At 40.1% G+C, this 22785-nt stretch overlaps 1 protein-coding gene across 1 annotated transcript in view; it reads left to right on the top strand.

Annotated features, from left to right (window-relative positions):
- Window positions 1–22785, top strand: part of LOC142865744 (putative killer cell immunoglobulin-like receptor-like protein KIR3DX1) — a 50415-nt gene that overhangs the window by 24506 nt on the left and 3124 nt on the right. Inside the window, exon 8 of the mRNA XM_075998981.1 lies at window positions 20907–21192. Within this exon, the coding sequence (XP_075855096.1) occupies window positions 20907–21192 (286 nt within the window). The remainder of the gene's footprint in view (window positions 1–20906; window positions 21193–22785) is intronic.

Here is a 22785-nt window from a genome sequence, read left to right as displayed (position 1 = left end):
AGGTTATTGTTTGGGTATTCACACACCTTGTTTAGTTTCTGAGGCGTTAGATGATGTCTGTGGGTGAAATTGGACCACTCCCTGTATATTGAGTTGGTGAGTGCCGTGGAAAGGCTGTGCAAGATGCCGTCCCTGTCAGTAGGTGGCCTTTGCTTGGAGGAACAGGCTATGCTGTTGATTTTGTGTCCTGTTATCAGCTCTTGTTCTGGGCAGAGCTGGGTTGGGTAAGCCTGCCCTCAGGCAGTTAGCAGGGGTCAAAGTTCTGCTCTCTGCTTCCAGGAAAAGCTGTCAGGGTGGGGCTGGAATTGTCCTGCTCAGCCAGAAAGTCTGTGTGTGGGTGTGGGGCTGTCCGAGACCTGCAGTCTGGAGTGGGCCTCGCTTCTTTCCACCCTCCCAAACTCTGCAGCTACTCCTGGGCCTCTGCCAGCAGGCCAGACCACAAGCCACCAGGCCTCCCCAGACTGTGATGCCGCGGGGGAGGTTCCCTGCACAGGAACGCCACCTGGGTTGGGCGCACGGCCTCCTCCTGGGAGGAGGGTTTCCCTCTAGGATGCTGATCTGCCCCTGGATGCAAACACACCTCAATAGGCTGTTCACGTATCACCCTTCTGTGCCCTGGGCAATGCTAGCCCTCCGTGCATGGGATCTGGTCTGCAGGTCCGACCTCTGGGTCCCAGAGTTCAAACTGTATCCCCACCAGGGAGAGGAGTTCCGGTCCCAATTCACCCACAGGGAGCCCAAGCTGGGTCTATGTCTCTCAGCCTCTGAGTCAGCACCGTTCTCCTGGGAAACTCTGTGCCAGCAGCACCTTGGAGAGTTGGCGCGTATGGAGCTCACAGTCTGAGTTCCCCTGAGTCAGCTGTAGGGTCCCAAAAGGGAAGGTCCCATTCCCTGGATGTGCCTCTGGCTGGTGGCTGTATTGTCTCTCTGGGCAGCCGCGGGTAGGGTCGGCGGAGGGGAGCAGGAGGCAATATGGCGCCTGATGCTCAGCTTGGGTCTGTGTACACGGAGGTGCCCGGAGGAAGTTGGGAACCTGGTGCCATGTCTGCTACTGGCTCACCGCTTGCTGGTGGCAGCCGTCTCTGGGCTGGTGTCCGCAGGTCTCTCCACCCGCTGGGGAGCCCTCCAGCAGTCCCAAATGCAGGGGAGGGGAAACAGCAAATCCACCTACCCTCGCCGCTGGTCTCCGGGCTGCTCCGGTGGTCTCAGCCTCCAGTTCTCCTCCACAGCCTCCTCTCGTGGAGTCTCCCGGGGTCTCAGGTACTCCTCCTTCCGGCCCTCGTCTGCTGTATGCTCATCTTCTGGCTTCTTTTTTCTAATTTCTGCTAGAATCTGTCTTTTCTGTAGAGACACTCTGTCTGGCAGTGTTTCTCGTCCGCCATCTTGCTCCTACTCCCCACTTGATTGTTTTATTTTTCATTGCAGGCTGCATTTTCTGCAAAGTTTTCAAAATTGAAAATAATAATATTTAAGAAGTAAAACCCCAAGTTTGCCAAGAAGGACAACCAGCCTTTTGATCTTCACATTCCTTCTCTCACTTCTTCTACCTCAATTCCCTTGTCTGATAATTCATTTCCATCTGGTTTCTCCAGGCGTCTCAAATGTTTTCCTCTGCTTGTTTTTTCTGACTCTTTCTCTGTAAGTCTCTCTGTCCATATCTTGTTCTTTCCCTTTCTCTCTGTCTCTTTGTCTCTTTCTGTCTCTGTCTCTCACTTATTTTTTTCTCTCTCATTAGTTGATCACCAGTAATACCAACTATCACCTTTTATCAATTTCAACATTGCACAAGTGTTTTTCTGAGATCATCTCAAATCCCCATGCAAACACCATCACTGCACTTACGGGTGAATGATGATGACTTCCCTGCAAGGGGATGACCTCACGGTGTCCCAAACCTTTATGTCAGGGACAAGATGCTCTCTTTTGAACAAGTTCTCAGACCATTTCCATGACAACTACTGTCCCAGCAGGAAATGGTGTTTGGTAAATGGACTTTTAAAAAAATTGAGTGCCATATTCTTAGAGAAATAAAATGTTTGTCATAAAAAATATGATGTGGACATACTATTCTCTTTTTCCCACTAGGGTCAAAACAGAACGTTAAAACCAAAAAGAGCTTAGAGCAGGGAAAATTTCTGAGAGTTTCTGAAGCATAGAGTATTTCCAACCTTTCTGCCCCATGTCTGCCTGACATCCTTTGTTTGATTTCTCTCTCATATCAACGTCTGAATCACTCTCTCTAAATGAATATTCCAATCCTCATGGTCTTCACTCTCCTGCTTGTAAGAGAGTTAAGAGCTTGTTGAGCTGTTGGCTCTTACTCTTATACCTGTTGTTTAAAGGCAACTGCTACTTAGGACATTTTTAAAAATCTGTGGTAGGTCAATGTTGTGCTTTGGTTGGCGATGGCAGTATGTCTCCGAAAACTCTCTATATGAGTGCAAAATTGTGCACCTCTATCTCATTTATTATGGACTCTGGGGAGCAGAATGGCAACAATAATTTCTTGTCCTCAGAAAATATCTCATAAGAAATCTGTATTTTACCAATTTTCTAATATATTTAAAAAATTTTAATACTAGTTAAATCATATTGTAATTTAATAACTTGTTCATTATTAGAGTAAACAAGTAAAATATTAATATTTAAACAAGAGTAAATATAGTTCTTGTGATGAAACCTCCAATAAACTCATTAGAAAAATCCTAAATTTTATTTATTTATTTAGTATTTAATTTTGTTTGTATGAATGTAGAGGGTAGAACTGTAATTTTGTTACATGGATATGTTGCATAGTAGGGAAGTCAGGTCCCTTAGTGTATCAATCACCCAAATGATGTACATTGTACAAGGAGGGAATGGGGACCCACTCTCACTCTTTTAAAAAATAACTCCCAGCCTAGAATCTTATACCCTGCAAAACTAAGCTTCATATATGAAGGAGAAATTAAGCCATTCTCAGATAAGCAAAGTCTCAGAGAATTCACCAAGACAAGACCAGCCCTACAAGAAGTACTCAAAACACTGTTACGCATGGAACACCATAATAAAAACTCACGAATATAAAAACAACCAAAACCCAAAGATTAAAGGCCAGATATTATAATGGCTCAAGAGAGAAATCAAAGCAACAACATCCAACCCAACAGAATGAACAGTAATCTACCTTACCTATCAGTTCTCCCAATACATGTGAATGCCTTAAAGTCTCCACTCAAGACACATAGGCTGGCTGAATGGATAAGAAAATACAGGCCAAGTCTATGCTGTCTTCAGGAAACACATCTAACCTGCAAGGATGCATATAGACTAAAAGTAGAAGGGTGGAGATCAGTATTCCAAGCCAGTGGAAGCCAAAAGAATGCTGGTGTGGCAGTTATAATTTCAGATGATTTAGTTTTTAAACCACCAAAGTAGTGAAAGACAAAGAGGGTCATTACATAATGGTGAAGGGCACAGTTCAACAAGAAGAGATAACAATTTTAAATATGTATGCACCCAACTTAGGTGCACCCAGATTCATAAAGGAAACCTTACTGGAGCTAAGCAAATGGATTAATAGCAACTCTATAATCACCAGAGATTTCAACACCCCACTGACAGCATGAGACAGATCCTCCAAACAGAAAATTAATAAAGAAATAATGGACTTAAACAAAACTCTAGAACAATTGGGTCTGACTGACATTTACAGGACATTCTACCCAAAATACACTGAATATACGTTCTTCTCATCAGCTCATGGGACATTCTCTAAGATTGACCATATCCTAGGACACAAAGTAAACCTCAAGAAATTTAAAAAAATAGAAATCATACCACGTATCTTCTAAGATCACAGTGCAATAAAAGGAGAAATCAACCCTAACAGAAACTCACACTTCTATACAAAAATGTGGAAATTAAACAACCTCCTACTAAGTGATTACATCATAAATGAAGAAATCAAGATGGAAATAAGAAAATTCTATGAACAAAATGACAATGGAGAGACAAGTTATCAAATCCTCTGGGACACAGCTAAAGCAGTACTGAGAGGAAAGTTTATTTCTATAAATGTCTATAACCCAAAGTCAAAAAGATCACAAATAGACAATCTAATGAAATGACTGAAAGAGCTGGAAAAAGAAGAACAGATCAAACCCAAATCCTGCAGAAGAAGTGAAATCAACAAGATCAAATCAGAACTAAACGAAATTGAAAGCAGGGAAGCTATTCAGGAGATCACTAAAACAAAAAGTTGATTCTTTGACGAAATAGGCCGGGCACAGTGGCTCACGCCTGTAATCCTAGCACTCTGGGAGGCCGAGGAGGGCGGATTGCTTGAGGTCAGGAGTTCATAACCAGCCTGAGCAAGAGTGAGACCTCGTCTCTACTATAAATAGAAAGAAATTAATTGGCCAACTAATATATATAGAAAAAATTAGCCGGGCATGGTGGCGCATGCCTGTAGTCCCAGCTACTTGGGAGGCTGAGGCAGGAGGATTGCTTGAGCCCAGGAGTTTGAGGTTGCTGTGAGCTAGGCTGACGCCATGCAATCACTCTCGCCTGGGCAACAAAGCGAGACTCTGTCTCAAAACAAAAAAAAAATACGTCTACGGCCATACCAGCCTGAACGCGCCCGATCTCGTCAAAACAAAAAAAATAAAAAATAAAAAATAAATAAAATGGATGACTGGATTAAGAAAATGGGAATATATAGACAGTGGAATGCTATTCATCCACTAAAAAGAAAGGATATAGTTTGCAGCAACATGGATGGAAGTGGAATGTATTATTTTAAGAGAAATAAGTCAGACACAGAATGACAAATATCACATGTTCTCATTTAGAAGTGGAAGTTAAATAATGTGCACACATTGATGTAGAGTTGGAATGACAGACAATAAGATTCAGGGTGTGGGAGGTGAGAGGAGGGTGGGTAATGAGTATTCACTTCATAGATACAATGTACATCATTTGGGTGATTGATACACTAAGAGCCCTGACTTCCCTACTATGCAACATATCCATGTAACAAAATTACACTTCTACCCTGTACATATATACAAACAAAATTAAATACTAAATAAATAAATACAATTTAGGTTTTTTTCTAAAGAGTTTATTGGAGGACTCATCACAAGAACTATATTTACTCTTGTTTTAATATTAAGATTTTACTTGTTTACTCTAATAATTAACAAGTTATTAAATTACAATATGATTTAACTGGTATTAAAATTTTTTAAATATAGAATCTTGGTAAAATACAGACTTGTTATGAGAAATTTTCTGAGGACAAGAAATTATTGTTGCCATTCTGCTCCCCAAGGTCCATAATTTGCACTCATCACAGAGAGTTTTCGGAGAAATACTGCTATCACCAACCAAAGCACAACATTGACCTACCACAGATTTTTTTTTCTGTGTATATTTTGTTTATATATATTTTTTTATTTCAGCATATTATGGAGGTACAGATTTTAAGGTTTCAATAAATGCCCATTTCCCCCCTCCCCCCACAAGTCTGAGTCCCCATCATGACCATCCCCCAGATCTACCACAGATTTTTAAAAATGACCTAAGTAGCAGTTGCCTTTAGACAACAGGTATAACAGTAAGAGCCAACAGCTCAACAAGCTCTTAACTCTCTTACAAACAGGAGAGTGAAGACCATGAGGATTGGAATATTCATTTAGAGAGAGTGATTCAGACATTGATATGAGAGAGAAATCAAACAAAGGATGTCAGGCAGCCATGGGACAGAAAGATTGGAATTATTCTATGTCTGAGAAACTCTCAGAAATTTTCCCTGCTTTAAGCTCTTTTTTGTTTTAACGTTCTGTTTTGACCCTAGTGGGAAAAAGAGAATAGTATGTCCACATCATATTTTTTATGACAAACATTTTATTTCTCTAAGAATGTGGCACTCTATTTTTTTTAAAAGTCCACCTACCAAATGCCATTTCCTGCTGGGGCAGTAGCTGTCATGGAAACGGTCTGAGCACCTGTTCAAAAGAGAGCATCTTATCCCTGACATAAAGGTTTGGGACACCGTGAGGTCGTCTCCTTGTGGGGAAGTCATCATTGTTTGCATGGGGATTTGAGATGATCTCAGAAAAACACTTGTGCAATGTTGAAATTGATAAAAGGTGATAGCTGTTATTAGTTGTGATCAACTAATGAGAGAGAAAAAGAAATAAGTGAGAGACAGAGACAGAAAGAGACAGAGAGATAGAGACAGAGACAGAGAGAAAGGGAAAGAACAAGATATGGACAGAGAGACTTACAGAGAAAGAGCCAGAAGAAACAAGCAGAGGAAAACATATTTGAGACGCATGGAGAAACCAGATGGAAATGAAATGTCAGACAAGGGACTTGAGGTAGAAGAAGTGAGAGAAGGAACGTGCAGATTAAAAGGCAGGTTGTGGCCGGGCGCTGTGGCTCACGCCTGTAATCCTAGCTCTTGGGAGGCCGAGGCGGGCGGATTGCTCAAGGTCAGGAGTTCAAAACCAGCCTGAGCAAGAGCGAGACCCCGTCTCTACTATAAATAGAAAGAAATTAATTGGCCAACTGATATATATATAAAAAATTAGCCGGGCATGGTGGCGCATGCCTGTAGTCCCAGCTACCCGGGAGGCTGAGGCAGAAGGATCACTCGAGCCCAGGAGTTTGAGGTTGCTGTGAGCTAGGCTGACGCCACGGCACTCACTCTAGCCTGGACAACAAAGCGAGACTCTGTCTCAAAAAAAAAAAAAAAAAAAAAAAGGCAGGTTGTACTTCTTGACAACCATGTGGTTTTACTTCTTAAATATTATTATTTTTCAATTTTGAAAACTTTGCAGAAAATGCAGCCTGCATTGAAAATTAAAGAATCAAGTGAAACCAAATTGCCCCAGTGTTAAAAATGAACTTTGGGGAATTAGAGAAACTTTTATTCACTGTTTCAAAAGACACATGTGAAGTGTCTAATGTGTGTCCAACTTAACCTTAGTGTATGAATCGCATCAGAAAAAAAGCCAGAGTAACTCCCACAGAATCTGCCTGTATTGAGTCAATAGTATAATAAAAATGATGACTATTAGACAACAAATAACAAATAAAATATTCAATAAAATGGCAAATGTATTGTGAGGAGAAAAGGAGCTCGTGACCTCCTTTGAACTAGAAAAACTTCTGCCAGCAAATGCCTTCGACTGGACCTGCGTCTCTGCCACGAGTCTTCAGGCTCCTGCCTGTCCTGCACATTCTGGGCTCTCCGGCCCTAAACTCACACGGACCAACTTCTATTTACATAGATGGACAGATGACAGGTAGAAATGTACACATACGTACACATTGTGTTGTTTCTCCTTCTCTGAAGAACGCTTCCATATTTTGGTCCTGGGAATTATTTTAGAGAAATAGAATCTCAAGAATAAGTTTTTTTTGGTGTCTGATGTTTCTGGAATTGGCTAGTCGGATTAGATGTTAACATATCATTGATAATTTCCGGTAGAAAGGAGAGCACTGATGGTCCATGCCATGAAATGGCAATAGGGATGCACAAAATATCACCATTGGATACTCCTAATTAGACACCTGTAACAGGCAAGGACCTAGTGACCATGCACATAATAACTTTTAACATCTTTCAATCTAATGAATATTATGAGGTTGGCTGGTTTATCACTGGACAAGGGGGAGAAGAAAATATTGAACTCAGGGATTCATGGCCAAGTGGCTCACAAACACCTGAGGCTTTTTGTCTACCCCAGACTATGGCCTGGCTGAGTTTCTGTTGAATGTTTTTTATTTCTTTTTTCTAATACATACTATTACATTTAAAATACATGCTTTTTTCTGTTTTGTTATTTTATTTTTGTATTTTTTTAAAAATTGACAAATAATTATTGCATATATTTGTGTGTTACAATGAGATAGTTTGTTATATGTTTACATTAGCACTTCTATCCAGGCATGGCCTCTGCAGTGATTTGTCCATGGCAGGCTTGTTATTATTTTTTTTCTTTTTTAGACATTGACAAAAATTAAGCCAAATGGGATACTCTCGCCCCCTAATGTTTTCCAGGGTGAGTTTTAGTTTTCTTCTGAGTGGGGAGAGCACCCCTGACCATGTAAATGGAGAAGAAACAACAGACACTTCCCGGCCACAGTGGACTTGGGACTCCTGCTGTGTACATGAATGCATGCATGTGTGTGTGCGTGTGTGCACTGACTGCAAGTGTGCGGCCGGTGTTTATGCATGTAGTGCATGCTTCCATGCGTGTTTCCATGCGTGTAGCTGTGGATAGGTGGGGCCAACTCTCTGCCTCCTCCCAGCCACACCTCCTCTCAGCCCCTCCCTCGTTCACCCCGATACACTCGCTGCATCAGGAAACACTGGCACCGACTAAGATGGAGACCCTTAGGTCTAATTTGCAGTGTGGGTGGTGACACATGTGCTAACGCATTTCACTGTGGCGATCATTGCACAACGTGCTGTAAATGTGCATCAAATCACCATCTGGTACACCTTCAATATGTTCAATGATTGCCAATTAAATGTTTTTATTAAAAAAGAAAATACCAACAGCTCTTTTGTAGCTCTTATTTCCTTCACTCACCTTTGAACAACTATGAAGTCATAAGTGGGGTCCAAGTGACAGTTACATCCCAAGACGCCGCACAGCGATGCCAGATGTTTGAGCTTTCAAACCATTTACTGATGCACAACATGAAGCATCACCCAGAGAACAAGGCTCAACTCTCAGTTGTGTAAATATAGTCCTTTCCAAGGTCGGCAACAAAACTCCTGAAAGCCCTTTAGGGTCAGCAGAGCAGATAATTACAACAGAGTCTCCGTGGTTCTTGGGGATTCACAGCAGACATCTGGGACCAGCTGGGAGACTGCAGGGCTGTTCAGGACGTCAGCTGAGTGGCTGCAGCTGGGTCTCTGGAAACAGCCAGTGACTGTAGATGGGTCTGTTTTGAAGTGCCCAGCTCAGTAGTGTGGAGTATATTCACATTGGTGTGCAGTCGTCACTACTGTCCACATGCTAAACGTTTTCATCTTCCCCAGTTAAAACTCTGTGCCCATTAAACAACAATTCCCCATTTTCCCTTCCCTCAACCGTGGGGACCAATATTATATTTGTTGTTTGTATGAGTTTGACCATTCTAGATGTTTCATATGAATAGAATCATATGGTATTTGTCATTTCATGACTGGTTTGCATTAATAAGGATGACTTCAGTTTCATCCATGTGTTGCATGTGTCAATCATAATTTCATTCCATATAAAGACTCAGTGGCATTCCATCATATGTCTACAACACCATATGTAAATCCATTATCGATTCCTGGAAATATGGTTGTTTATCCTTTTTAGTAATTGTGAATAATACTGGCATGAATAATGCTCTATGAATATGTGTTCAAGTCCCTACTTCGATTTCTCTAGGAAATATAAATACAGGTGAAATTACTGGATCATATGGTAATACTATGTTTAATTTTTGGAGAAACCACCATAAAATGGGTAATTATTTACACTGTAATTATATTTGATATTTCAAGAAAACAATATGAGGCTATGTTTATTTTCTATTTATTCAATACTGAATCTCAATGATCTTGTACCATAACTGGCATATATGAGCATGTGAATATCGGAGGGCTGTGGTTAAATAAATGATACAACATTCCTGAGAGAAATTAAAACTTAAATACTATTGTCTTCCTAGTCCAGCAGGCAAAGTAGGACTGTGAGATTCGGGCATCACTGACAATGAACACAAAGGGGCTCAATGTTGGGAAGCCTGACGCCACCAGGACAGCGATGTTCCTCAGCCACTGGCTTGGGTTCTGCAGCCGGGTTATCAAATATGACAAAATAGCAGCTAGAGCATGAAAGGAGACAAACATGCTCACCAGGATGAGGATAGTGTGTGTGGCTCTGGTTTCATGGGAAGTTCTGGGGGAGAGGCGGCTGCTGCGGATGTGTTGGACTCTCTGCTTGTGCCTGTGCAGGACGAGGACCATGGAAATGCTAGTGCAGAGCATGAGGGCCAAACACATGCCATCCATGAAGGTATAAATGACTGCATTTATTGAGAATAATATCCCTGAATGGTGTGTGGAACAGTATCTGTACACAAAAACCATACTCATGTTTTTGCTATTTGTTGGGCCAGCTACATACATTGCAATTGGGATATTTACCATAAAATGCAAGACCCAGCAGAGGAAACAGGAGAAAACAATCCACTTTGGGGATCTAATTAGGACTTCCATCCACCTAGAGATGCTGGGACAAAGCTTAATGGCCTGAAAGCCACTGAGGAGGCAGGTGGTGCTGAGGGAAACCCCTCTGGCCACTCTGTGTAAATAGAAGACAAGTTTACATCCAGCCTCATCCAGGAAAGATTCCAATCCGAAAGCTGCAAGTGTCTGAGGGATCCCTTTAGAACAAAGAACTAAGTTGTTAGCTAAGACCAGCTGGTTCAGAATCAAGTCTCTGGGTTTCAGTATCTGTGCAGTGATAATAGTAAAGTTATAAAAGCAAAGAAGTGAAGCATTTCCAAGGATTCCAGCACCAGTCTGAATGACAAAGATAACGCCCCAGTTTAAGTTAACAAAGACCAATCCATCCATTGGGTGGAGATGTTGCAGTTTGTTTTTAGTGGAATGAGAGAAAACTAGAGACTGAAAAAGAGACTTGGACTATTCACATCACATCCAGAAATTGCAGTATCTCATAAAACCCATTATTCCAAGTGAATACAAACATTAACAACAGGTCTTGTGTAAGCCCAAAGCTATTTCTTGCAGAATGTTTACTTGCAACACCACAGTGACTGAAACTTAAGCAATGTCAGTCAAAGGGAGACCGACTGCATCCTGTGTGTCCCACAGTGGATCACTGGGCTGCTGTTGGCGTGGTGAGGGAGCTCTCTTGATAGCTGTTCCTGCAGGACATATAGTTATGGGGGATAAGACAAAGAAACACTCAGATCATCATGATTACTTTACTATGCATATATATTTAAGTACATATATAATAAACCAACAGTACACCTTAAATATATACATTTTAAAGAATACGCCAAGCAGACAAATAAAATGTGTCTATTGTATGGGTGAGACCAATCGACTCCCACTGCTGAATTCACAAATGGACAAAATTGAGGTATATTAAGAATGCACTATCTCTCATATTATTTTTTCATTATTTTTCCATGTTAAAGATCAACCTTTTCACTATAACAGTGGTCATAATTGGCAGCACATGACAATTTTTGGAAAGAAGACCACAGTGCTGGAAGCTGACATTTAAAAATTTAATGTCTCTAGTAAAAACAACCAAGAAGGCACAAAGAAGTACGAGCATGGATGTCTATCCTGGTAACCACAAAATCACCTTTAACTTTTGGACATGATCTATTTGCAAATTGATAAATAAAACTCTAAATATAATTATATAAATTTTATTAATAATTATGAGTTTTGAAGACAGATGGTTGCTAGGCCAAACAATTATTTGCACATTTTTATTCCTAGAGACAATGCTATATTTGAAATTGTGGTAAAAATTGCTTAGGAAAATGTGTGTAACTGTACAAATAAACTATGCCATCAAATAAATGTGGAAGGAATATTGCAAGAAAATGATGTGTATAGAAGAAGACTTGAAAAAAATTTTAAAAACCAACCTCTGCATAGCATCATTCAATATTTTAAATAATGTGACCAACAAGATATGGACACAAAAACAGTGTATTTTATAACCAAATTGCCAACATTACTAAATATCCTGTTTTGGTAAAATAGAAGAGTGGACTGAGAGATGAAACTGATTATAATAGGAGGAATAACTTCACCAAATATTTTTAAGATTACAAATACAACTTAGTAATAGTAAACCAAGGATATAGAACTGTATAGAAGAAAATGCGAAGTATATAATGGCCAGATAGGTAAATAAATAGATACAGGGATATAAAATTTGTCAGATTGACTAATATTAAAATAGGGAGCTTAAAGAATTATAGGTATGAAAAAGATCAGGACTCAGTGTGTGAATAAAAATTTGTTTGAAAATGACTTGAAATGAAGGTTTTAAGTACATGACATTAAAGTATCTTGACACCAAGTTGGAAAAGTAAAGCCAATTTTTCTGGATATCATTTAGCCAAATAAACATATTTATACAATGGCATATAAGCACATCAATTAATATCTATTAGACTCAGCAATTGGATTCATGTTTTAAAAATTTTAAAAATCATAGTTTAAAAATAAAACTCATTCTTAAATACTTCCACTGAGGCAAATATTTAGTCAGTAATATAAACAAGAAGCCATATAGTAATTTTAAAATATTATGATTTAAAACAGGAGGAGTTATACAATATTAGGGACACAAAATATAAAAATCAGGATAAGAATATTGAATATATTCTTGGCCTTTATCAAAAAGTGGATAACAAAATGTGGTATATGTATACCATGGAGTACTATTCAGCTCTAGGAAACAAAGGTGATATAGCACCTCTTGTATTTTCCTGGAAAGAGCTGGAACCCATTCTACTAAGTGAAGTATCCCAAGAATGGAAAAATAAGCACCGCATGTACTTACCAGCAAATAGGTATTAACTGATCAACACCTAAGTGAACATACAGAAACAACATTTATCAGGCATCGAGCAGATGGGAGGGGGTGGAGGGGATGGGCATATACATACATAATTATGAGGTGCGCACGGTCTGGGGGATGGACACGCTTCGAGCTCTGACTCGGGGAGGAAGTAGGGGGGAAGGCAATACACATAACCTAAACATTTGTGCCCCCATAACATGCTGAAATAAAAAAAAAACAAGTTTAAAAATAAAAAAGAATATATTGAATGTATTCTTATGGAGAATAGGTAAAAATAAATGAGACTATAATATTTTGAGTGTTCATTCCAAACAATCAAAGAAAAAAGAATATTTTTTAAGCGGGAAAATTTTGTAAACCAACATCTCTTAGGGAAAAAAACCCACAAATATACAATATGTTTTTCTTAGATATTATCAGGCAAATACAAGTTAAATTTTAAAAGACATATTTTTCACTTAAACATACATTTCTTTGCCAAGTGTTTACTTTAGGGTCATAGCTTTGCTTTGCATAACGATTCCTTCAATTGAACTTTGCATTTGCATGTCTAGTCAAAAATAAAACTGAATTAATTATAGTTTCTATGTTTGATATAATCTAAGATAAGTTGAGAATAGAATCTCACATTTATATGATGCCGTAAAGTAACAAAATGTAGTTTAAAAGGTGGGATTATAAGTCCCATAGTCCCCTTTAAGAACTGGAATCATTTGAAAAAATAATTTGTCCTGTCATTTATGTAAATAATGATTATGGAGACACAATTAGAAAGCAAGTGATGCACAACTCACTGAGACAGTGACAGAAAATCCCCACCCCAGTGCTCTTGTGCTGTGAGCTTAGCCATCAGAACAGACCAGTTTCCACTGCCTAAGGACTGAGTTGAGTGACGGCTTTAGAAAGCTTGAGCTTTAGATCACGATGGATCTGGAACAGGTGCAAAGGTTTGGGAACTATTAAAGTCCTACTAAATCTGGTAAAGTGTCAGAGTTATACTTAGACCTTAACACATTTAAAGTTGTTGATTATTCCTGCTCTCTAAGCCTTGAAAACTCTTAGTCACTTTTTGTAAAAAAAAAAAAAAAAGAGAGAGAGAGAAAAAAAATTTAATTTTCTCTAAATGGAAGGTATTTTTTACCTTCTTCAAACAGATGCCAGAAATTTTCTGTAAACATATTATTGTTGCAATCAGCGCATCTTGTTCCCCAGACATCTAAGAAAGGAGATGTAGGTGTATCATTTTGCACTACTCACAGAGAACATTAAGACACCTACTGCCATTGCCAAAGAAAGCACACCAAGCTACCACTTCAAAAACTTTTCAATGTCCAAAGAAGAGTTGCCAGTATGCAGTAGGTGTGTAAACAGGAGTCAAGAGCTAAGCATGCTGTTAACCCTCCTACAAGCAGGAGAGTGAAGAGTGTATCACTTGGCATATTTGTTCAGAGAGAGTGTTTCAGATGGGGCTTTCACAGAGAAGAGAGACAGCACATGTCAAGCAGCCCCAAGACAAAATGTTGAGATGATTCTGTGTCTCAGGATCTCTCAGAAAACATCACTGCTTCATGATTTTTTCTAAATGGTTAGTTTGATCCAAGGAGGAAAAAAAGAATAGTACAAACATACCATGTGTCATATGCCAAATATTCCATTTCTGTAAATATACAGCTATCAAAAAGATGGTCCACTTACCAAATGGCATTTCTTGCTGGAGCAGCAGCTGCCATGGTCACAGTCTGAGCACCTGTGTGAAAGGCAGCATCTTATGCCTGAGATGAAGGTTTGGGACACAGTGAGATCATCTCCTTGCTGGGAAGTAATTACCATTTCATTTCCAAGTGCAGTGACAATGCTTGCATGGGGATTTGGGATGCTCTCAGAAAAACACGTGTGAAGTGTTCAAGTTACTGAAAGTTATTAGTAGCTATTAGTTGTGATCAACTGAAGGAACAAAGAGCAAGAGACAGAGACAGATATAAAAAGACAGTGATAGAGACAGACAGAAAGAAAGACAGAGATGGACAGGAGGGGGAAGACAGGAAGTTAGAGAGAGAAAGGAGCATCTGAGTTGCCTGGAGGAGACCAGGTGGAAATGCACCATCAGACAAGGAAGCTGAGGTCTGGGAAGTGAGACAAGGAAGTTGAGAATGAGGCTGGTTGTGTTTCTTGCCAACCTTAAAGCTTTGACTCGTAAATGTTGTCATCTTTGAATTCCAAGAGCTTTGCACAAAAGGCAGCCTGGAAGGGAAAAGCTTCCAGTAGGAATCAATTGCTCCAGTGTTCAAAATGAATTTGGAGGAAATGGATAAACCTTTACTCACTGTTTCCATGGGCACAGGTTAAGTGTCTAAAGTGTGCCCCATATGGTTCTTCATGTATGAAATGTGTCATAGAAAAAGAATGGATGTTTTCCAAAGAACCTACTTGTATTGAGACAATATTAGAGTCTAGATACATGGATATTAGATGACAGCAAAATATAAATATATATTGTAAGATAAGTGAATTGTGAGGGAAAAAAAGATCTGATGATCTCTCCTCAGCAAAAAGCCATTCTGTCAGCAGATTGCCTGTGATCTGGGCCTGCACCTCTTCCCTGAGTCTTCAGGCTACTGCCCTGCCCTGCAGACTTTGGATCACCATCCCCCACTACCATGTGACCAGTTCCTACATAGGTAAATAGACAGATACATACATGCACTTATTTTGTGGTTTCTGTTTCTCAGGACAGCTATTAGAAATTCATATTTTGGTCCTGGGGAAGATTCTATAGAAACAAAATCTCTCTTTTTAAAATTTTTAAATTTTTTTTTAATTTTAGCGTATTATGGGGGTACAAGTGTTAAGTTTACATATATTGCCCATGCCCCTCTCCAACCTCCAGTAAAAGCTTCAAGCGTGTCCATCCCCCAAACGTTGCACATCTTACTCATTGTGGTTGTATACACCCATCCCTTCCTCTCCCCTCTCATCCTCCCGGCACCTGATAAATGTTACTCCTATATGTCCACTTTGGTGTTGTTCTGTTAATACCAATTTGCTGGTGAGTACATGTGGTGCTGGTTTTTCCATTCTTGAGATACTTCACTTAGTAGAATGGGTTCCAGCTCTATCCAGGAATATACAAGAGGTGCTATATCAACATTGTTTGGTAAAGCTGAGTAGTACTCCATGGTATACATATACCACATTTTATTAATCCACTCATGAATTGATGTGCACTTGGGTTGTTTCCACAGCTTTGCAATTGTGAATTGTGCTGCTATAAACATTTGAGTGCATGTGTCTTTTTCATAAAGTGACTTTTGATCTTTTGGGTAGATGCCCAGTAGTGGAATTGCTGGATCAAATGGTAGATCTAGTTGTATTGCTTTGAATTATCTCCATATTGCTTTCCACAGAGGTTGAACTAGTTTGCAATCCCACCAGCAGTGTAGGAGTGTTCCTATCTCTCCACATCCATGCCAACTTTTATTGTTGGGGGACTTTGTGATAAAGGCCATTCTCACTGGGGATAAGTGATATCTCATTGTGGTTTTGATTTGCATTTCCCTGATGATTAGAGATGTTGAACACTCTTTCATGTTTGTTGGCCATTATTGTGTCTTCTTTTGAGAAGTTTCTGTTTATGTCCTTTGCGCATTTTCTGATAGGGTTGTTTGATTTTTTCTTGCTGATTTTCCTGAGTTCTAAATAGATTATAGTTAGCAGCCCTTTATCAGATGTGTAGCTTGCAAAAATTTTCTCCCATTTTGTGGGTTGTCTATTTGCTCTCTTGACAGTTTCTTTGGCTGTGCAGAAGCATTTTAATTTGATCAGGTCTCATTTGTTTATTTTTGTTGCTGTTGTGATTGCCTTTGTGGTCTTCTTCATAAATTCTTTGCCTAGGCCAATGTCTAGAGAGTATTTCCAACACTGTCCTCTAGAATTCTAATAGTTTCACACCTAAGGTTCAAGTCTGTTACCCAGAATGAATTGATTTTTGTGAGAGGAGAAAGGTGTGGGTCTTGTTTCAGTCTTCCACATGTGGCTATCCAGTTTTCCCAGCACCATTTTTTGAATAAGAATTCTTTTCCCCAGTGTGTGTGTTTGTCTGCTTTGTTGAAGATTAGTTGGCTATATGAGGATGGTTTTATATCTGAGTTCTCTGTTCTGTTCCACTGGTCAATGTCCCTGCTCTGTGCCAGTTAATAGCTGTTTTAATTACTATAGCCTTGTAGTATAGTTTGAAGTCTGGTAAATTGATACCTCCTATTTTGTTTTTATTTCCTAGGATTGATTTTGCTATAGGGGGTCTTAACTGGTTCCATACAAAGCATAAAATTATTTTTTCTATATTTGTGAAAAATGATGATGGTATTTTGATAGGGGTTGCATTGACTTTGTCGGTCACTTTGGGTAGTATAGACATTTTAACAATGTTGATTCTGCCACCCCATGAGCATGGTATATGCTTCCATCTGTTTATATCTTCTGCTATTTCCTTCTTCAGTGTTTCATAATTCTCCTTGTAGAGGTCTTTTACCTCCTTAGCTAAATATATTCCAAGGCACTTTATTTTCTTTGTTGCTATTTTGAAGGGAATTGAGTCTTTGATTTGGTTCTCACTTTTACTGTTGTTGGCGTATATGAATGCCTCTGGTTTCTTTGTATTGATTTTGTATCCTGATACTTTCCCAAATTTGTTTATCAATTCAAGGAGTCTCTTGGTTGAATTCTTGGGGTTTTCTAGGTATGATATCATGTCATCAACAAAGAGTGAGAGTTTGATCTCTTCTGCTCCTATTTGGAAGCCCTTAATTCCGCTCTCTTGTCTGATTGCTGTAGTGAGGAATTCCAGTACTATGTTGAACAGAAGTGGAGATAGTGGGCAACTTTGTCTTGTTCCAGTTCTAAGTGGGAATGCTGTCAATTTTTCCCCATTCATGATATTCGCTGTGGGGTTGTCATATTTGGCTTGTAGCATTTTTAGGTAAGTCCCGTCTATGCCTATTTTATTGAGCGTTCTTATTATAAAAGGGTGTTGAATTTTGTCAAATGCTTTTTCTGCGTCTATTGAGAGGATCATATGTCTTTGTTTTTGCCACTGTTTATATGGTGAATTACATTTATAGATTTGCATATATTGAACCATCCCTGCATCCCTGGAATTAAGCCCACTTGGTTGTGATGAATTATTTTCTTGACAAGCACGTGGATTCGATTGGCTAGGATTTTGTTGAGAATTTCTTCATCCATATTCATAAAGGATATTGGTCTCTAGTTTTATTTTTTTGTTGCATCCTTTCCTTGTTGGGGGATCAGAGTAATGTTTTCTGCATAAAATGTGTTGGGGAGGATTCCATCCTTCTCTATGTTGTGGAATAATTTCTGCAGGATAGGCACCAGTTCTTCTTTGTAGATGTGGTAAAATTTGGGTCTGAAACCATTTGGTCCAGGACTTTTCTTTTAGGAAGGTGTTTTATTGCTGTTTCAATTTCAGTACTTGATATTGGTCTGTTCAGGAATTCTATTTCTTCCTGGTTGAGCCTAGGAAGGCTGTGTGTTTCTAAGAAATAGTCCATTTCCTCCACATTTTCCAATTTTTGTGCATAGAGGTTTTCTGTAGTAGTCATAAATTATATCTTGTATCTCTGTGACATCAGTTGTAATTTCTCCTTTATTGTTCCTGATGGAGTTTATTAGAGATTTTTCTTTTCTGCTTTTTGTTAGTCTAACCAGAGGTGTGTCAATTTTGTTTATTTTTTCAAAGAACCAACTTTTTGTTTTATTAATCTTCCATATAGTTTCCCTGTTGTCAATTTCATTTAGTTCTGATTTGATCTTTTGTGTGTGTGTGTGTGTGTGTGTGTGTGTGTGTGTGTGTGTGTGTTGGGAACACAATGTTTTATTTCCATTTCAATGTTGCATAATTTCCATATGGCAATGCCTAAAATCTTTTCTGATGTTAAACAGATTACAAAAATGACATATCAAATTTGAAAAATGTCACTACATGATAGTTTTAGTTATGAATAATTTTTAAATTGCTTTTTTGTCTGTAGTAATTGGCTTAGCATTATGTGAAAACTCTAAAACATGGAAATATTTCTCAAAAAGCAGAAAGAGTATATTTTCTTCTGGGATTCTGGTATAGCTAAGGCCACAGAAATACTGCTCTTTGTTTGAAGAATCAACTTTTGTTTCATTGATTTCCTACATTAGTTTTCTGATTCTTTCTTCTTATATTTTTATTATTTCCTACCTTTTGCTTTCTTTGGCCTTATTTTGCTCCTTATATTCTGATATCTTCAAGTAGGAACTTAGATTGTTGATTTGAAGCCTTTCTTTTTTTTAATTTTTTAAATTTTTTTCACAAATTCTCGGTACAAATATTGTTAGGGTTACATATCTTGCTCCTGTCCCCACTCCCCACCCCGCTCTGCCCAGCTTCTAGTGTGTCCAGTCTTCAAGTGGTTTGCCCTGCACCCACCATGAAAGTGCATACCCTTCCCTTTCTCCCCCCTTCCACCAGTTCACCTCCCATTAACAAAAATTTTTTTTAGACATTTTGGTTACACTGTGTTTCTTTGCCTCTCCCTAAAAAGGGATAGAGGTAATCCTTTCCCCCCTACAATGCTCATCACATCCATAAGATGTAGGTCTCACCCCCCCCATCGCTGTTGAACACTACAATTATTTGAACACCATAGTTTTAGGCTGTCAGTACCAATTTGATGGCGAGTAGATGATTTCACTTCTTCTGCTGGGTTTGGTGTTGGTCACTTCTTCTTTTTCCAGCTCTTTGAGACGATTCATTAGATTGTCTATTTGTGATCTTTTCAACTTTTGTGTATGGGCATTTATGGAAATAAACTTTCCTCTCAGGACTGCTTTAGCTGTGTCCCACAGGTTTCGGTAACTTTTGCCACCTTTGTCATTTAGTTCAAAGAATCTTTTGATTTCCATCTTGATTTCCTCATTTATGAAGTGATCATTCAGGAAAAGGTTGTTTAGTGAGAAACAAAATATTAATGATGAGTTTGCTGAGTTGGTTTTGAAGTTTCTGGAATTTGATTATATGTAAAAACACTAGTGATGCTCTTTCCAGTCATGAATAGAGCACTGATAGTCCCTGGCATGATGTGGCAATAGGGATATGCAAAATATTAGTATTGGATACCTGCAATCAAACACATATGAGAGGCAAGGATCTGGGGGACCATGGTTTTAATACTTTTGAAAATTTTTGTGAAACTAATGAATTTGATGAGATTGGCTGGTTTGTCATTGGACAAAATGGGTGGGAGGAGAATGAGCTCAGAAACTCAGATTCTCAGTTTAAGCACCACTTACATGACCTGACACTGCTCTGTCTGCCCTGAAAGAGACTCTCATCATCGGTAGCTATTGGGCCCAGATTGCTGAAAATCAAACCCAGAACCTCATTCTTCAAGTGGGTGAATTACAATTCAAGCTTAATCCCAGTCTTATAGACTGTTTACTCCAGAAACAAGGGCATTGATTGGGAAGGAGTGGGATCTTAAAAGTTAGTGTGAAGATGTGTGGGAAGACCTGATGATGGTTGACATTGAGCACCCAAATACTGATTAGCTTCTTTGTTAAGAGAAGCAGCCTCTTCACCCTGGCTGAGGATATTAACACTGCATTGTCTGAGGAAATATTACCAGCCTCCCTGATGCAGTTTCCGTGAAAGACAAAGATGATTCTCCTACGGACTCGTCACTCCTTCCCCTCTTTGCTTCTAGACCTGTAACAAGACTCAAGTCCCAGTAGGGTTTTAAGGTGAGACACCAAGGGTAACCTATGAGGAGATGTGCTGCACTCCAAAGTGACTGCTTAATTTTTCTAAGTTATCCACACAGAAATCTTGGGATCACATGTGACAATGAATATTACTGGTGTGGGTTAGTGGTCAAAGGAACATAAAGTTGAGTGAGGCTGAATTTATTGATATGGAACCACTGAGCTGAGATTCTGTATTGAATGTTGCATTTCAAGGAGCTAGACTTGGTTCTCACAGTGTGTCTGGCTGATTGAAACACGGAGTAAAAGTCTGCACACAGCAAATGAAATGAAAATGCCAGACCTTCCTTGGTTTACTGTAAAGAATTTAAAGCCTTAGAGGAGTTATAATGTTAGAGAGGATTATCAGTAAAGACCTACTTGGCCACACTGGAAGAGTTTAGGGGATTTACCTTTTAGCAATACTGTGAGGAATAAACTTGTCAGGGGACCCCTGGCATTCTTGAAGAGCTCTGCGTTTGCTCTTCTGTGTAGGACAGAACTTACTGTGGAAACTGCAGCCACTCAACTGGGAAACATAAATGCAACAGGACTAATTCAATCCCAGAGTGTGAGGACCCAGTGGCAGAACTCAGGCACCGAAGGCAAGGTGGCTGTGGCTACTGTCCTGGGCAGCAGAGTCGAAGCAGCACTGAGAACGGTCTGACTCATGCAGACCTACGGTGTTGGCTACATGGTCATAGTGCTCCAAGAAATGAAATAGATGTGAAACCCTCTAAATTTTTACTTGATTTGTATAAGCAGAAAATGTCCCTGTCAGGTGAGCAAAAGGCTAACCTGACTTCAAGAAACAGAAAGCCTTCAGACCCTGAAATAATTCCTAGACTTTATCCAGTTTATAGTCTCAGAACCCACTGAATTTAAGGGAATTCAAGGTCACATTGAGGACACTGCCCCACGTACACTGTCAAAAATGACACACTTTCCAGGAATGGGAGTTTTCACACTGCTCACCAGTCCCCTCACCCCAGGGCTGCCCGGTCTCTGCCCGTATGAAAGTGCCTGTGGGGAGCGGAGCAGAAGTGCCACAGGAGTTCACCAAAGCTCCAGAGCAGAAACTCCCCAGGAGGCAGAGAGTCTGGGGAGGGCTGGACCTGGGTACTGAGAGAAGGAAGGGTCGTCGCAGGGCCCCACTCAGCAATGAGAGGACACAGAACAGAGAGGTTCCGTCACTGGCTGCCCCATGCACAGAGCCTTCCTCCGCAGCGCGTGAAGGGCGTCTGCTCACTGGGACGAGTCCTGGAGCCGACAGGAGCTGGGTAGCATCATAGTTCTTCACACGTGACCTGGGGGTTGGGGTAGCGGCTCCTTAGAGTAGAACACGCGCTGTGTGTCCTCACGGCAGGGCAGTGCCTGCGCCACCACGCCATGGTCGGCTCAGCCCTGGTCTGAATCCCTCACACCCAGCCGAGACCCACCAGAAGGGGCTGGCAGAACATGCCAGGATCACAGAGCAGCGCGATCTGACCCACAGGAGGTGTAGGAGGTGTAGGAGCTACACCTCAAAAGTGACTCAGCTGTGGCACGAGCCCATCCCAGGGCCGGACAGACTCAGAGACTCATCTGCCAGTCGAAGTCCACAGGCTGCTCCATGAGGAGCACTGGCGTTCTCCTGGGATACAAATGTGGGGCCTGCAGACTCTGAGCCCCAGGGGCGGCCCTTATGTGACAGGCTAAAGGCTGATCGGTGCTGCTGCCCCAAGGCAGCCGGTGCCCCCGCCTGGAGGACAAACACTGACCACACCCTCCCTAAAGGGACGGACAGGTATAAAAACACCCAGACACACAGGAGTCTGCAAGAAGAAGCTGCAGCTGACCTGGACCAACACCCCAGTTGCCCCATAATTGAGACCAGCCTGGTTGGAATTGCTTTTGTTCAGATGTCCTCATCTTAAGAAAAATGTCCAACTCAAAAATTAGTAGAATAGGGGAGTTCAGATGGGGGACTACTGATTTTTTGGATTGTCTCAAATGTAAACCTTTCATATGCCTCTCAAGAATTTGAATTATTCATAAAATAATAAAGTAAATACAGTGCAAATAAATCAAGAGAAAGTATAAGAAGGAAGTGAAAATTAACGAACTTGGAAGAATGAAAAAAGTGCAAATAGTTCCCATTCCAAACAGTTATGAAAGTTATGATTTCTCAGGTCAAGTAATAATTCCTCATAAGAAAGAAAATAAAGGGGCATGATACTTCTATGAGTGGAAACTTGGTTAATCTACCCTTCTACCAGATAAATGTTGAAGCCAGATGTGAGTACAGTTAAACTGCAGGAGAATAGAACTCTTGAACTGTTGTATCAGGTGCCATTTGTCATTTGTTGTAAGTGAATTTAAAAATAATAAGTCA

The sequence above is a fragment of the Microcebus murinus genome, chromosome 32 (genome assembly GCF_040939455.1).
Source record: "Microcebus murinus isolate Inina chromosome 32, M.murinus_Inina_mat1.0, whole genome shotgun sequence".
Lineage (NCBI taxonomy): Eukaryota > Metazoa > Chordata > Mammalia > Primates > Cheirogaleidae > Microcebus > Microcebus murinus.
This window is presented reverse-complemented; position numbering and strand designations above follow the sequence as displayed.